Source organism: Zalophus californianus, chromosome 9, assembly GCF_009762305.2.
Source record: "Zalophus californianus isolate mZalCal1 chromosome 9, mZalCal1.pri.v2, whole genome shotgun sequence".
NCBI lineage: Eukaryota > Metazoa > Chordata > Mammalia > Carnivora > Otariidae > Zalophus > Zalophus californianus.
This window is the reverse complement of record NC_045603.1, coordinates 20,056,318-20,070,270: the sequence shown is the minus strand read 5'-3', so window position 1 is coordinate 20,070,270 and position 13,953 is coordinate 20,056,318. Positions and strand designations below refer to the sequence as shown.

Below are 13,953 nucleotides of genomic sequence, written 5' to 3'. Positions count from 1 at the left end.
TGGCTCAGTCATTAAGCATCTGCCTTCGGCTCAGGTCATGATCCCAGGATCCTGGGATCGAGCCCCACATCGTGCTCCCTGCTCAGTGGGAAGCCTGCTTCTCCCTCTCCCACTGCCCCTGCTTGTGTTCTGTCTCTTGCTGTCTCTCTGTCAAATTAATAAATAAAATCTTAAAAAATAAATAAAAAATAAAACTTGGGAAACCTTAAAACTAAGGTAAAGGTGGGTTATAGGGGCAAAAATTAGAATTTACAACATGAAAAAACAGATGAAAACCAATCCTCTCCTCCTAATGGGGATATTTTTTGTTTTGAATGATTCAATGAAAGCAATTTCAGCAAAAAATAAGTTTAGCTGACATATTTCAAACAAATGCTGAAATGATTTAATATTTATTAAATCTAGTGTTTCATGTTATTCTGTGTTTAAAAAATGCAGATTTTTAGTAACAAGGTATAAAGTTAACTGTTCAAGTTTGGAAATGAATGTAATCAAACTTCCATATTACTGTATATTAAAACTGAAAAACAAAATATTTTCTAGGTAATTTAAAGACAGATGTGAAGTATTTAAACCATAAGTAATTAAGTATGTTAATGATATGCTTTTAATCATTACTAAGGGCATGTGTCATTTAATTATGGACCAAGCCCAATTAAATGCATTTTGAGGTCTTTGTGGAAATGACACAGTCACAAATCCATGTCTTAAAACTGATATTTATATATCTTGTTTGGTTTTCTTAATGGTTTTTAGTAGTTGAATTTATTTCAGAACACAAACTTGGGTTGTTTTTAATACATTATATAAGTCAATAGAATAGATTTTCTTTTGAAGTTAGAATTGGCTGTGTAACTTAAGTATATACAGTAGAATGTACATATAACATATATTTTGTATATTTTTTCTCAAAGAAGAACAATGTAACCTTCTATAGTCCCTTTGGGACTAATACAAATACACTAAAGAAGCCAAAACCTGAAATTAAATCATCTTTATTGCTAAAAGTTAATTGACAAGTATTAAAGAGAAAAATTCACTATTAACTATTAAAGAGCTGGAAGCTTGGTATATATAATTTAGGAATTGCTACTACTCACATAACTGTTCAGCTTTATGTGAAGGTTAACAGAAGGAGGGTTCTTGCACTTAAGCTAACAATTAACAGGATGTATTATTTTAAACTAGAAGTTTTAAACCACTCAAAGAATTACATGCCTCATAGCTAATGTTATAATTGTATCATATTACTTAGGTTCAAGTTCTTCCTTCAAAGAGTCATCAGAATAACATGGATTGAAGAGACTTTCGAACACTTGCCATCTCTTGCTGCTGCTGTTACATGAAAGGAAATATTAAACATTTGTTTAATTTTTAGATAAGTGTTATACATATTTCAGCAAATAAAATATTTCAATGCTTGCATTACTCATTTTTTTCAATTTAAAATTACTTACAGTTTCCATCATAATTTTTTTTTGCAACATAGCCATTTCTTTTCTAAGTTCATTTTGTGCACCAGTAAGTAGATTATCATGATTTTTCTCCAAGTCCTCCATACTCTAAAACACAGAAGGCTAGTTCAGTTACAAACTACCACTTTTTATCTCAGATTCTAAACTTGAAGAATTAATTTTCAAAAGTAGGAACTTTTTAGTATTCAAATAATGTATTTTTTATTCCAAATTAAAATATTTTAAGTAATAGTGGAAACCAAAATACCCATTAAAGGAATATAAGCATCAGACATGGATCAAATATTATAGGAAGTATAAGAGTAGTGTATTTTGCTCAAAATAATGGGTTAATGAGCTGCTAAGGTCAAAATAGAACAAAAAAAATACTGTAATTTTTAAAATTTCTAATAAGCTTTCTAAATATCAGGTAGTTACTATGATTAATTGTCAATGTGATGCGAATTCATAAGAAGGAATAAAATGATCTGTAATATACTTTTTCAATTTATGAAAAACAAATTATGTTATAAATCTTTATTATTCACCTAACAAATAGTGACTTTAACCTACTATATAAAAAGTATTATATTAAGTGTTGTGGAGAAATTAAAAAATATTAATACATGATTCACTCCCTTATTCCAGTAAGAAACATATAAACAGAAATAATGCAAAATTTTATAGTAGGAATGGAAATGCAACTTGTGACTACATAGTAGAAAATAGGGATTGATTCCAATTTAGTTGGCAAAAGAGTAAGAAAAAGTAATTAAAAGTATTTTAGAGTAAGAGCATAAGTAAAAGCATGGAAGTACACAATCAGTAAGTTTAGAGAAGGCAATTTTCTGGAGGGGTGGGAGTTACAGAACAAATGTTAACAATTGAAGCATAAAGAGAGAAAGAATCACATTATGGGAGGGTACCTGAATACCTAAGAATTGAAAATGAGTAACTATTGACTTTTTCAGGAGTGAAGATAATATGACCGACCTTCATGAAGGGTAGTTTGGAGAATAGAAAAAAATCAGTTGAGGTTTAATAGTATAAGCAAAGAATGATGCGGTTGTAAATAGGATAACAGCTCTGGGAATTAAAAAAAGGAACCACTGTCGAAGTAAAAATTACAGGGCCTACTAATAACTGGATATGAAGAATAAGGGAAATGTAGAAGTCAAATATAATACTCAAGTTCCTAGCCTAAGTGGTAACATTTAGTGATAAGATTTAGAAGAAATCTTTTTTAGTACTTTATCAATCTTCACACCAATTAAATGGTTTTTAGGGAGCATTAGAGCAAGCCGATTGGAAACACTTTTAAAAGTAACTCTGGTATACATACATATTAAGTTTCTTTAAAAATAATCGGTTTAAAACCACTAGTTTACTCAGAGCATCCTGATTCCTTTAAAAGGGTGACATTTTAACATTTGAACAAGATTATCTAAAGGAATCCCCACATCAAAAAAAAACAAAAGTATGTGCAGGATTCCAATGAACTATAAACAGTTACTAAAAACAGTATGTATCTGCATAAGAAGTCAGTGTCAAAAACCACAATTCGCTAATATGCATATGTGTCAGATAATTCTCAATCCACAAGTTTTTAATCCTCTCGCTTTTTCATTCTATTGTAAATCTGGGCCATCTCTTATTATAAGATGGCATATAAAGCCATTTTTAGTCACTGTAATAATCCTAAAAGGAAATATGCCATAAAATACATATGTATTACATTAGAAAATAAAAAATATTCCTCATTTTCAATTGGGTACTTTCTATTTAGCAAACACTGGAGATACAAAGACAAGTAAAAGACTACCTAGAAATGACTCATGGACTTTCTATTTTCAGTTAAGACAGAACTATTAAAGTATGAATTTTATGCACATTATATACATTTAGATAAAATTCCCAATTTACCATTTGCTGTTTTGAAGAATCCCCACAAAAACATTGGAATCATAAAGTAAAAATATATTTAACACTTAAATCAAAATGGAAAGTAGTTAAGAATTTAAAATATATAAGCAAAATGTTTTTTCCCTTAAACTTAGAAGGAAAAAATTTTCTTCTACTTCCAAATGTAATGTTATATAAGAATGTATTACATAACCAAATACAACAGACCTTTATGAACTGCTCATATAACTGTCTAATTGTTTTCAGTCTCTGGCTCTGAACAATTCTAGATTGTTGAAAAACCTTTTGTTGCTGTCGAAACATGTTCTACAAATGTAAAAGAAAAAAATTTAACAATTTGGGTAAAATTTAAAGTTTAGTAAAAAATAATTCTACATTAAACTTAAAAAAGAATGGTTTTTAAACCAACAGTTTTAACTATTATGACCAAGTTCATCACTAATATACAATAATAATCCTACCAGTCATTTAGTACGAACACTTAACAATACTCAAAATAGTTTTGTTTTTGTTTTTTAATGTAGGCTCTATGCCCAATGTGGAGCCCAACACAGGGCTTAAACTCACAACCCTGAAATCAAGAGTCAGACACTTAGGGACCCCTGCGTGACTCAGTTGGTTAAGCATCTGCCTTCAGCTCAGGTCATGATCCCAGAGTCCTGGGATCAAGTCCCACATCGAGTTCAGCAGCAGACTCCTTGCTCAGCAAGAAGCCTGCTTCTCCCTCTGCCTGCATCTTTCCCTGCTCATGCTTGCTCCCTCGTTCTCTGACAAATAAATAAAATCTTAAAAAAAAAGAAAAGAAAAGAAAAAGAGTCGGACGCTTAGCTGACTGAGCCACCCAGGCACCCCAACAGTACTCAAAATATGTTTTAATTCTTGGTGTTTTCCGTATCAACATGTATGATCCTTCTGATAATGCTGATCTTTCAGTTTCTTGGCCTACTTTCCACCAATGGTTTTGTCCCCCACCCTACTTTAGCCATTCACATACATGCGCATATCCTAGATTTTGTCATTGCCAATAACTACAACTTCTACACAGTATTAACAATAGAAAATGTCATATTAACTGTTAGACACCACTCTGAATTCTTTTTATTTATTTATTTTTAAGATTTTATTTATTTGACAGAGACAAAGCAAGAGAAGGAACACAAGCAGGGAGTAGGAGAGGGAGAAGCCAGCTTCCCACAGAGCAGGGAGCCCCGATGTGGGGCTTGATCCCAGGACCCTGGGATCATGACCTGAGCCGAAGGCAGACGCTTAACGACTGAGCCACCTAGGCGCCCCGAATTCTTTTTAAATAAACATACTATGTATGAATGCATTTAATCCTCAACCCTATGAGGTAGGTATTATTACTCCCCTTTCATAGATAAGGAAACAGACATAAAGATAATTTTTCCAGTTTCACATCTAGCATTTGGGCATACCAGGATGTGATTCCAAAGAGTATGTTTCCAGAATCCAGGTCCTACCACTCATTATTCACGCTGTTTCTCCAAGTAGCCCACTATTTAACCACTACCTGCCTACCCTTCTGGATCACTCTTAGTACTACAACTCAGTAATCTACCAATACCTAAAATCTACTCATCCTATACCTAGTTTTCATTGTCCCCTATCCCTATTCCCATGTCCTCACTTTCTTTCTTCCCAGCTTAAATTCTATGGTCAATCATAATTACTCCTTTCATATATATATCCTGCCCTATTCTTACTCTGTCACACTTGTCTGGCTAAACCCCAATCCTGGAAAATTCAACTCTCCAGCTACTCTGCCTACATCCCTGCAGCTGGTCATGACTGGAGAAAAGCCCACAATTACGCTGGTATATCTCACTTTAAATTGTAATCACTGTGATCACAAGCCTAACTTCGATCCTTAATGCTGCTTGGAAATTTTATCTCCCTAGTCCATTCACTGATCCACTCAAGAAAAGTATTTTATACCTTCTCATTTGACCTCAAAAGGCAACATGTTTTTTTCTATCATCCAAGGACCTTAATTATTTCACTAAAGAAACACAAGTAATCCAAAGAGAACTTTGAATCTTCATCACCATTTCTACCTTCATACCTACTTCTGTGCTCACATAATCTACCTTCTTCCGTTTTTAAGGATGAACTATCCTTGTTCTCTGCTACCACCAATTTCTTCATATGTTCCAACCATTCTAAGAATCCAACAACTGTCCTCCTCTTTCCATTGCTTTTTACTTTTCCCTCAAGATTATTCTTGTTAGCACACAAACATGTTGCTCTTTCTACATTCTTAAACGAAAACCACACACTATTCCTCTTCTCCTCAGGCCACCACCCTATTTCTTTCTTTCCTATTCTCTCTTACACTCATTCTACTCAAGTTTTTGCACTCCCTCTTCTACCAAAATCATTCTGATCAAGAATGCCAACAACCTTCACATTGCCAAATCCACCCTATCTCACCCACTGCAGCATATAACAAAGTTAATCCTCTCTCCCTCTTAAAAAGCTTCCTTGACTTCACTTGGAGTCATTTTTTTCCTATTAGGTCACTCATTCTCAGTCTCTTTTACTGGTTCTCTCTCATCTTCTTGAACTCTAAATACTGAAGGACTTATTCCAGAACTCAGTTCTTAGACCTCCCTTTTACATTTACAATCACTCCCTTGGTGATCTCATCCAATCTCATGGCCTAAATGCTGTCTTTATGTTGAGAATTCCCAACTTTGTATGTCCAACTCATCTCTTTTCAGAACTCTAGACTCCTATACCAATGGCCTACTCAACACATTCTCTTGGATGTTTCATACTAACATTTCCAAAACTGAGCTGCCCAACCAACCCCTAAAATTATTTAATATGAATAGTACCTGAGATCTTAAGTAAGAAATGTGATTATTTTATAAATGAAAGAATAAAATGATAGTTAAAATGTAGTTACATAATATATGGGTAGTGCTCACTCCCATCTCCCATAGAAATGGGCATGTAACACAAGTCTGGCCATTAAGAGTAAACCATGCTTTGCCATAATGACTGGTTCAGGAATGGGCAAATGATCCAAGCTAGATCAGTGATATTCCTCCAGAGGACTTTTCTTTCTGCCAGTTATCGAGCAAAACTATCTTTCTGCTAGTTATTGAGAAAAACCCAGTCCACTGGGGTTACTAAACTTGTAGTAAGTTAAATTTCAAGAAGCTATCTTGCTTACCACACTGAAAGAGCCTATTAAGAACTGGAGACAGAGGGACACCTGGGTGGCTCAGTTGGTTAAACATCTGCCTTCAGCTCGGGTCATGATCCCAGGGTCCTGGGATCAAGTGTTGCCTGCTTCTTCCTCTGCCTCGTACTCTCTTTGCCTGCTGTTCCCCCCTGCTTGTGCACTCTCTCTCTCTCTCTGACAAATAAATCAATCTTCAAAAAATTAAATAAAATCTTAAAAAAGAAAGAACTGGAGACAGTGCCCAAATGACACTGTATAAGCAATTCTTCCTTATACCCATCCAGCTATGCCTGAAGCTTAACTACCCCTGGACTTCTTTTATATAAACTAATAATCCTTCTTTTGTACTTTGATAATTTGTCACTTGGAACTGCAAGAATCACAACCAATATAGGAAGCAAAGGCCAACAATTTTTTTAAGTATGGTGTGTGCCTGTAATTCTCCGGTTTACCATTCAGCAGGACCAAAACACATAGCCGGCATGGGAAATGGAACCTAGCTGAGTGTCACAGATCTACTACACAGCTAGGCTCTCCATTCCTACTTGACACTTGGTTATAATTGATTATAAAATTAAGTGTGATACTAACAGCTAGTTTTTCTTCTTGTTCCTCAGCTTTCTGCACATCTATATCCCACTGCTGAAACAAAGTCAGAAACTGCTGAGAATATTCTTGGTTAAGCTTCTGCCTGTAAAATGTAACAATGAATATTTTCATATTTTATACCAAAACATTCAAAACAAAATTTATTTGACATACTTTATAAATACTAAAGGAAATAATGGCATCTTAAATTTTCAAATATGAAACCAAAATGTAAAATTATGATTTATGCTGATTTTGGAAGTATTTCTTTTCCTAAACAGCTAACAGAAAAGCCCTCTCACATGCTTTAGTTCCTAAAAACTATGGAAGTTTTATTATATATGTAACTTTTCCAGAAAAGTCCATTTCATCTCCAGTTTTTTATTTTTTCCAACCAAATATAGGTTCTGATATGATAAACAGATTCAGTGAAGTTATTATGTTTATCATGTAAGATTTCCAAACAAATATTCCACTTAATTTTTCCCCACTTTGGTACAATGATTTTGTAAAAAAGAACAATTAAGTCAATTCAGCTAAAACACACAGATGTAATATTTACAATAAGACTGATCTTTTTCTATATTGTTAAGCAGGTAACTATCACAAGGCTAATAATTTATATGACATTTCATTTTTGTTCAGTTGGTGCATTTCTAGAATGAATATGAATAACCTTTAGAGTAAAAAACTCAATTGTTATTTAAATGGAGAAAAAGACAATCTGCATTGATTTCTAAGAAATATATCTCAAGTCTATGAAGGTTATAGAACTAAAGGACTTAAAAAAAAATCAAGCCAAATATATATTTTACTAGAGACCCTGATAAATAAAAGATGATAGTATTTTTCGTAATTTACAGCAATGAATACTAAGAAATGATACAGATGTCATGGCTGTGAAAAAAACCAACGACCTTACCTTTGCTCTTGTTGGGTTTTCCAAACATGTTCAATTTTCTGATTACTAGTTTTGAGAGAAGCCTTTGTATACAATTCTAGTCTTTTTCTCTTGGCAAGAAGAGCCTTGTTAATGTCAGCTTTATAAAAAATAAACATTCATTAAAACTTGTTGAAAATTATTTTGTTCCCACACATTCAAATTAAATAGGGATATAGTTGGTTCAAGTTTTGGAAAGACATTTAAAAAAAAATCTTAGGGATGCCTGGGTGGTTCAGTAGGTTAAACCCCTGCCTTTGGTTCAGGTCATGATCCTGGGATAAAGTCCCGCACTGGGCTCCTTGCTCATGGGGAAGCCTGCTTCTCCCTCTGCCTGCTGCTCCCCCTGCTTGTACTCTCTCTCTCTCTCTCTCAATCTCTCTCTTTCTCTGACAAATAAATAAATGAAATTTTGAAAAAATTTATATTAAATCTTAAAGTAGGTATAATATTAAAAAGCAAGATTTTGTTTTTTTTCCTAAGAAACCTTTCAGCTATTAGTATCCCTATTTTGATTTTCCTAACTAAAGTTTTTAATTTAGAGATGACTGAAAAAAGCTAACCACGAAAAAAGAAAGGGGAGTCTCAAAGACAGACCTTTAACTTCCTCATGAGAGAACACTAATAAAGGGTAAATTTTTCTAAATTTGTAAAATACTCTCCAAATCAAAGAACTCATGTAGATGAGTTATTGCTAGAACTCATCATATGAAACACACAAAATTATTTTTAAAAAGAATCCAAAAAGGGGTGGCTCAATCTATTAAGTGTCCTCCGTGGGCTCAGGTCATGATCCCAGGGTCCTGGGATGGAGTACTGCATCAGAGCTCCCTGCTCAGCGGGGAGTCTGCCTCTCCCTCTGCCTGCCACCCTCTCCTCCCCTTGTGCTCTCTCTCTCACAAAAATAAATAAAAAATCTAAAAAGAATCCAAAAAGGATAAAAACAGTTAAATAAGAAAATTATTTTTAAAAAATACAGTCCGTGATACTTTTAAATATGATTTTTACCAAAAGAGATAAAAACGAAGCATAGGAAAATCTTAAGTAAATATCTTGATAGATTCATTCAAGAACCTTTTTAAATACTTTTATAGAACTTTTTTTTCCTGGACTTACTAAAAGAAAATTTTTTTCTTACTGAAGTATAGTTGACACACAATGTTATACATTAGTATCAGGTGTATAACAATGATTTCAGGAGCTTTTTTTTATAGGACATTTTTACCTATAAGTACTGTATTTCACAAAATTTTTAATACTTCAAAAAATGCTTTGCTAAACACATGCCTATGAATCTACCATCAATAATTATTTTTCAGTAATCATGATGGATTTGTATTACTATACAAATACGTTATATTTCTAATATCCACCTGTGAAAAATTTAGAAGAAAGATTATAAGACAAACATTTTTCTGCCACCAAATAGAGCAAAGCTTTCAAAAAAGACTTGACTGAATAAATAATCCGGATAGAGGAGCCAAATATTAACTCTTTTTTAAGAGTACTATCCCCTGGGGCACCTGGGTGCTCAGTCAGTTAAGTGTCCCCCTTTGGCTCAGGTCAAAATCTCCAGGTCCTAGAGATCACATTGTGTTGGGCTCCCTGCTTGGCAGGGAGTCTGCTTCTCTCCCTCTCCCTCTGCCCCTCCCCTGGCTCATGTGTGCTCTCTCTCTAACAAATAAATAAAATCTTTTAAAAAAAGAATACTATCCCCTAACACAGTTAATGTAACTAATATCAAATATACCATGTAAAGTTTAACTTTTTTTTTAAAGATTTTATTTATTTATTTGTCAGAGAGAGACACAGTGAGAGAGGGAACACAAGCAGGGAGAGTGGGAGAGAGAGAAGCAGGCTTCCTGCAGAGCAGGGAGCCTGATGCAGGGCTCGATCCCAGGACCCCGGGATCATGACCTGAGCCGAAGGCAGACCCTTAACGACTGAGCCACCCAAGCGCCTCGGTTTATTAACTTTTTATCTGATTATGTATTTCTTACTAGCTAGCTAAACTACATAGTTTAATAATGTAAAACATTACAATAAAGAGGTATTTTAAAGGGTTCTATTTATACTGCCCCTAAGAAAAGAACACAGGTGGGGCACCTGGGTGGCTCAGTCGTTAAGCATCTGCCTTCAGCTCAGGTCATGATCCGGGGGCCTGGGATCGAGCCCTGTATCAGGCTCCCTGCTCCGTGGGAAGCCTGCTTCTCCCTCCCCCACTCCCCCTGCCTGTGTTCCCTCTCTCTTTGTCTCTCTCTGTCAAATAAATAAATAAAATCTTTAAAAAAAAAAAAAAGAACACAGGAATGTCATAGAAAATAACTAAATTGAGAAAATGAAAAACTGACATATATAAAGATATGTGTGTTTTTAACACTTGGTCCATTAGTTTGTGAAAGTTCATACAAATAGGGATAGAGACATTCCCCTTCCATTTTTTTCTAAAATTGCACAGTTCTCTAAATTCACACATATATAAAATAAAAACACCATTCTTACCTCACCATTGTTAATACCATTCTTACTCTTCACGTTGACAACTGGAGAAGATTAAGGAAATCTATGTAGCTGAATCACACATACTTAGGCAAAATCTTATATATGAGGACAAAGCATTAGGTAACAGTCTTATAGTCCACTGATTAACATTTCCTATTACAGATTATGTGTTGTATGGTTTAAAATAATTATCTCAAAAAACAATTATCTCCTAAAACATACCTCCAAATCTTTCCAGCATATTTTGTACTTCACCCCTGTGAAATTACATTAAAAAAATTTTAATTAAAGATTGAAATATCACACACACAATGTATTTTACAACAATACTCATTGGACAACCAAAGTAGACTTTTCTTAAAGGACTTTATGTAACAGAAAAAACTATTTTGAGCACATCACCCCACATCTTCAAATATTGCTGCAGAAGTCCTTTTCTTCCCATGCTTATCAATTACTGGAGTCTTCCCTGCATTGACAATAAAAAAGAAAATATTTTTGAAACGAAATATTCCATTTTAGTAATTTTTAATGGTGTAATATCTTAATTTTGAGGACTTTTAGGCTTTTTGGCCAACATAACTTTTTAAAGCAGATATAAATACAGTACTTGCTCTGCAGTTTAGATGGAATTAAATCAGGATCCAGGACCATTTTATAGAAACAATTTTGCAAGTCTTCCTGTGTTAATGTCATAGTAAGCCAGGTTTTTATTTATTTTTATATAGTATATATATTTATGCTATAGATAAGTTTACTTATTTATTTATGAAGCAGACATCTGGAGAATAATGACTATAAAGGTAAGAAATGCTGTGTAAACTTTTCAAACTCCAAATGAGAAACATGAAGTACATGAAAATGCTTTACAAATAAAGTTTTATTATAGTCTAAAACGTAGTGCATCCCAGACGAATGAACTACAGGACATGGTGACTGCCCAACAAAATTAGATATACTGTACCTTCAGTAACATCCTCCTCTGAACCACTCAGATCTTTTTTATCTTCTTTCTCAAAGTCATAGGCTCTTGTAACCTGATCCTCCATTGATGTCTTCCCAGATTTCCCTGTATGTTTTCTTCCAGAGGGCACCATATCTAGATGTTTTCTGACTTTTAAAAAATAAATCTCTCAAACCTTCTGAATCCAAAGACACCATGTAAGTAAATTGGTAAATTTCAAAATCAGCGATATCAAATAGAAATTGTCTTAGTTGAATAACATTTTAGGAGTCTCCTCACTATATTTTGTTGGCCCAAAATTAACAAAGAAGATAATGACAGCATCGACCCTGATTCCAGTGTGCGGCGATGGAGAGTTCGCATCTGAGGGCTATGAGATCTGAATTTTAATCCGGCCTCTGTCAGATTCTGGCTAAATTCGGGCTAGATTCTAGTTTGTGCATTTCCGTCACAAAGTCAAATTGTAGTTGTTGACAGGTTCGATCCTGTGAGCATGCCCCAAAATAAGTTTACAGCAAAATAAATATAAAATAAAAACGTTCTGCAATCTGTGCTTTGAGAAATAATGATTACGCCTAAGATTTTCACAACACAGACATCGAGGGCAAAGGAAGAGAAGCCCTTAGTTCATTCTGTTTCTGACGGGTTTGGGGCGGTCACGAGGGAAAGACGCGCAGAGGGACGAAGGCCCACACTGCTCCCCGGAGGACATAAACTTGCCCAGGGCGTCGTGACCAGTCAGACTCCATTCAGCCCTCGCCTTTCCACCCGCCCCTCGCCTGCTCAAGGCCCTGCCCTCAGTGAAGTTCACTGACTTCATTTTCCTGTCAGAGGCCCCAAGTAGAGCCAATAGGAAAGATTTACCTCACAGATCGAGTAGCCTCTGGCTCAGACTCTCGCGCTTGACAAAGTCCTCCCCTCCTCACGCCTGAAAAAAAAACCCCAATGGCCAAAGACCACCCACAGGTATAGGTCTCCAGACAGGTGTCCACCAGCCTCCACCCCCTCCAGCTCCTCACCTGAGACGTACGCTTGGCTAGCGCGACTCTCCTCTGAAGCAACTCAGAATTCACGCGGGAGAAAAGCCAGAGTCGTCTCGCCTGAGGGCGTCGCTGATTGGCTGGTGGCTGCGCGCATGCGTATAGAAGGCCACAGGTTCCGCCCCCACGGGCAACTGACCACGAGACTGCTGACCCAGAGCGCCTTGCGGCGGGCCATGGCCTACGCAGGCCGGCGCTCCTGAGGTATATTCCTGTCTAGTTTTCCTTTTTTTCCACTTAAGTTTTTAAATTTTTATATTTGAAAGTTACAGAGTGTATACGTTACGAAACATGATGAACATATGATCTAATTTGTGAAGTAGAATTGTACCAGAACCCTTGGCATTTTCTCAGGAAATCCTTTCCATCCCATCCCCGCCCCCAATTCCCCTTTCAGAGATATTGTTTTAATTATCCTGAAAAAGTGTAAATCGTCGTCCCTCCCATTTTCTACGTTTTGTTACTACACATGAATGTCCTTAACCTTGCTTGGTTTTGTGTTTGGGTGATACCAAAAAAAAAATTTTTTTTTTGTAATATTCTGCCACTCTTCGCATGTCACTAAGAATCTATTATTAGCTGTAGCCATATTTCTTTCATTTTCACTGCTGTATGACATTTTATTGTGCCTCACTTCCACAATTTATTCATTGATTTTCTTGACCGTGCACATGTGGGTTGCTTTCAGAGCATAGCCTATATAAACAGTGCCACTATGAAATTCTGATCTCGTGCATATATGCTAAAATTTTTGCAGAGAATCTAGGTGTGAAGTTGCTAGGTCATAAAATGGATGATATTCAGTAATGCTGAACTGGTTTCCAATTTATGTCCCCACCAACAGAGTGTGTTCCCATTGTTTAGTATACTCACTACTTGGTATAGTCAGATTTCTTTCTTTTTTAAAGATATTATTTATTTATTTGACAGAGACACAGCGAGAGAGGGAACACAAGCAGGGGGAGTGGGAGAGGGAGAAGCAGGCTTCCCGTGGAGCAGGGAGCCCAATGTGGGGCTTGAACCCAGGACCCTGGGATCATGACCTGAGCAGAAGGCAGATGCTTAACGACTGAGCCATCCAGGCTCCCCAGTATAGTCAGATTTCTTATTTTTGCCATTCTAGCAGGTATAAAATGATACTGCTTTGGGGTCTGCAAATTTATATTTCTCCAATCATATGAGATTCATATGTTTTTCTAATGTTAACATTTTTCTAATGTTTTTCTAATGTTAAACCAAACCTACATTCCTGTGATAAACCCAAGTTGATCATGATATATTAGCTTTTTAAGCATGTTGCTATGTTTGGTTTATACAGCATTTTGTGTCCA

General features: G+C 35.5%; 2 protein-coding genes across 7 annotated transcripts in view; one reads left to right on the top strand and one right to left on the bottom strand.

Moving 5' to 3' along the window:
* The window catches only part of CHPT1 (choline phosphotransferase 1), a 28,082-nt gene extending 26,650 nt beyond the window's left edge, over positions 1-1,432 (top strand). For 2 of the 3 annotated variants that reach the window (XM_027593757.2, XM_027593756.2), the window contains one exon: positions 1,256-1,428. In XM_027593757.2, coding sequence (XP_027449558.1) covers positions 1,256-1,300 — 45 coding nt within the window. In that variant the 3' untranslated portion in view covers positions 1,301-1,428. Of the gene's footprint in view, positions 1-1,255 lie in introns of all 3 variants that reach the window. The other variant, XR_003519882.2, reaches the window with a different exon arrangement.
* On the bottom strand, positions 94-12,672 carry SYCP3 (synaptonemal complex protein 3). 4 transcript variants are annotated; one of them, XM_027593758.1, is made up of 10 exons: positions 12,602-12,670; positions 12,447-12,510; positions 11,583-11,732; positions 11,021-11,087; positions 10,841-10,875; positions 8,099-8,216; positions 7,180-7,279; positions 3,585-3,683; positions 1,458-1,562; positions 94-1,335 (listed from the first exon to the last, which is right to left on the bottom strand). In XM_027593758.1, exons 3-10 carry the CDS (start codon positions 11,713-11,715, stop codon positions 1,282-1,284), a joined length of 711 nt encoding a protein of 236 aa, XP_027449559.1. In that variant the 5' UTR covers positions 11,716-11,732; positions 12,447-12,510; positions 12,602-12,670; the 3' UTR covers positions 94-1,281. The 4 variants fall into 4 exon arrangements, with proteins under 4 accessions (XP_027449559.1, XP_027449560.1, XP_027449562.1 ...); XM_027593759.1 differs by having other exon boundaries at positions 11,583-11,728; positions 12,602-12,663; XM_027593761.2 differs by lacking the exon at positions 3,585-3,683 and having other exon boundaries at positions 12,602-12,672.
* Between the last annotated feature and the right edge of the window lie 1,281 nt (positions 12,673-13,953).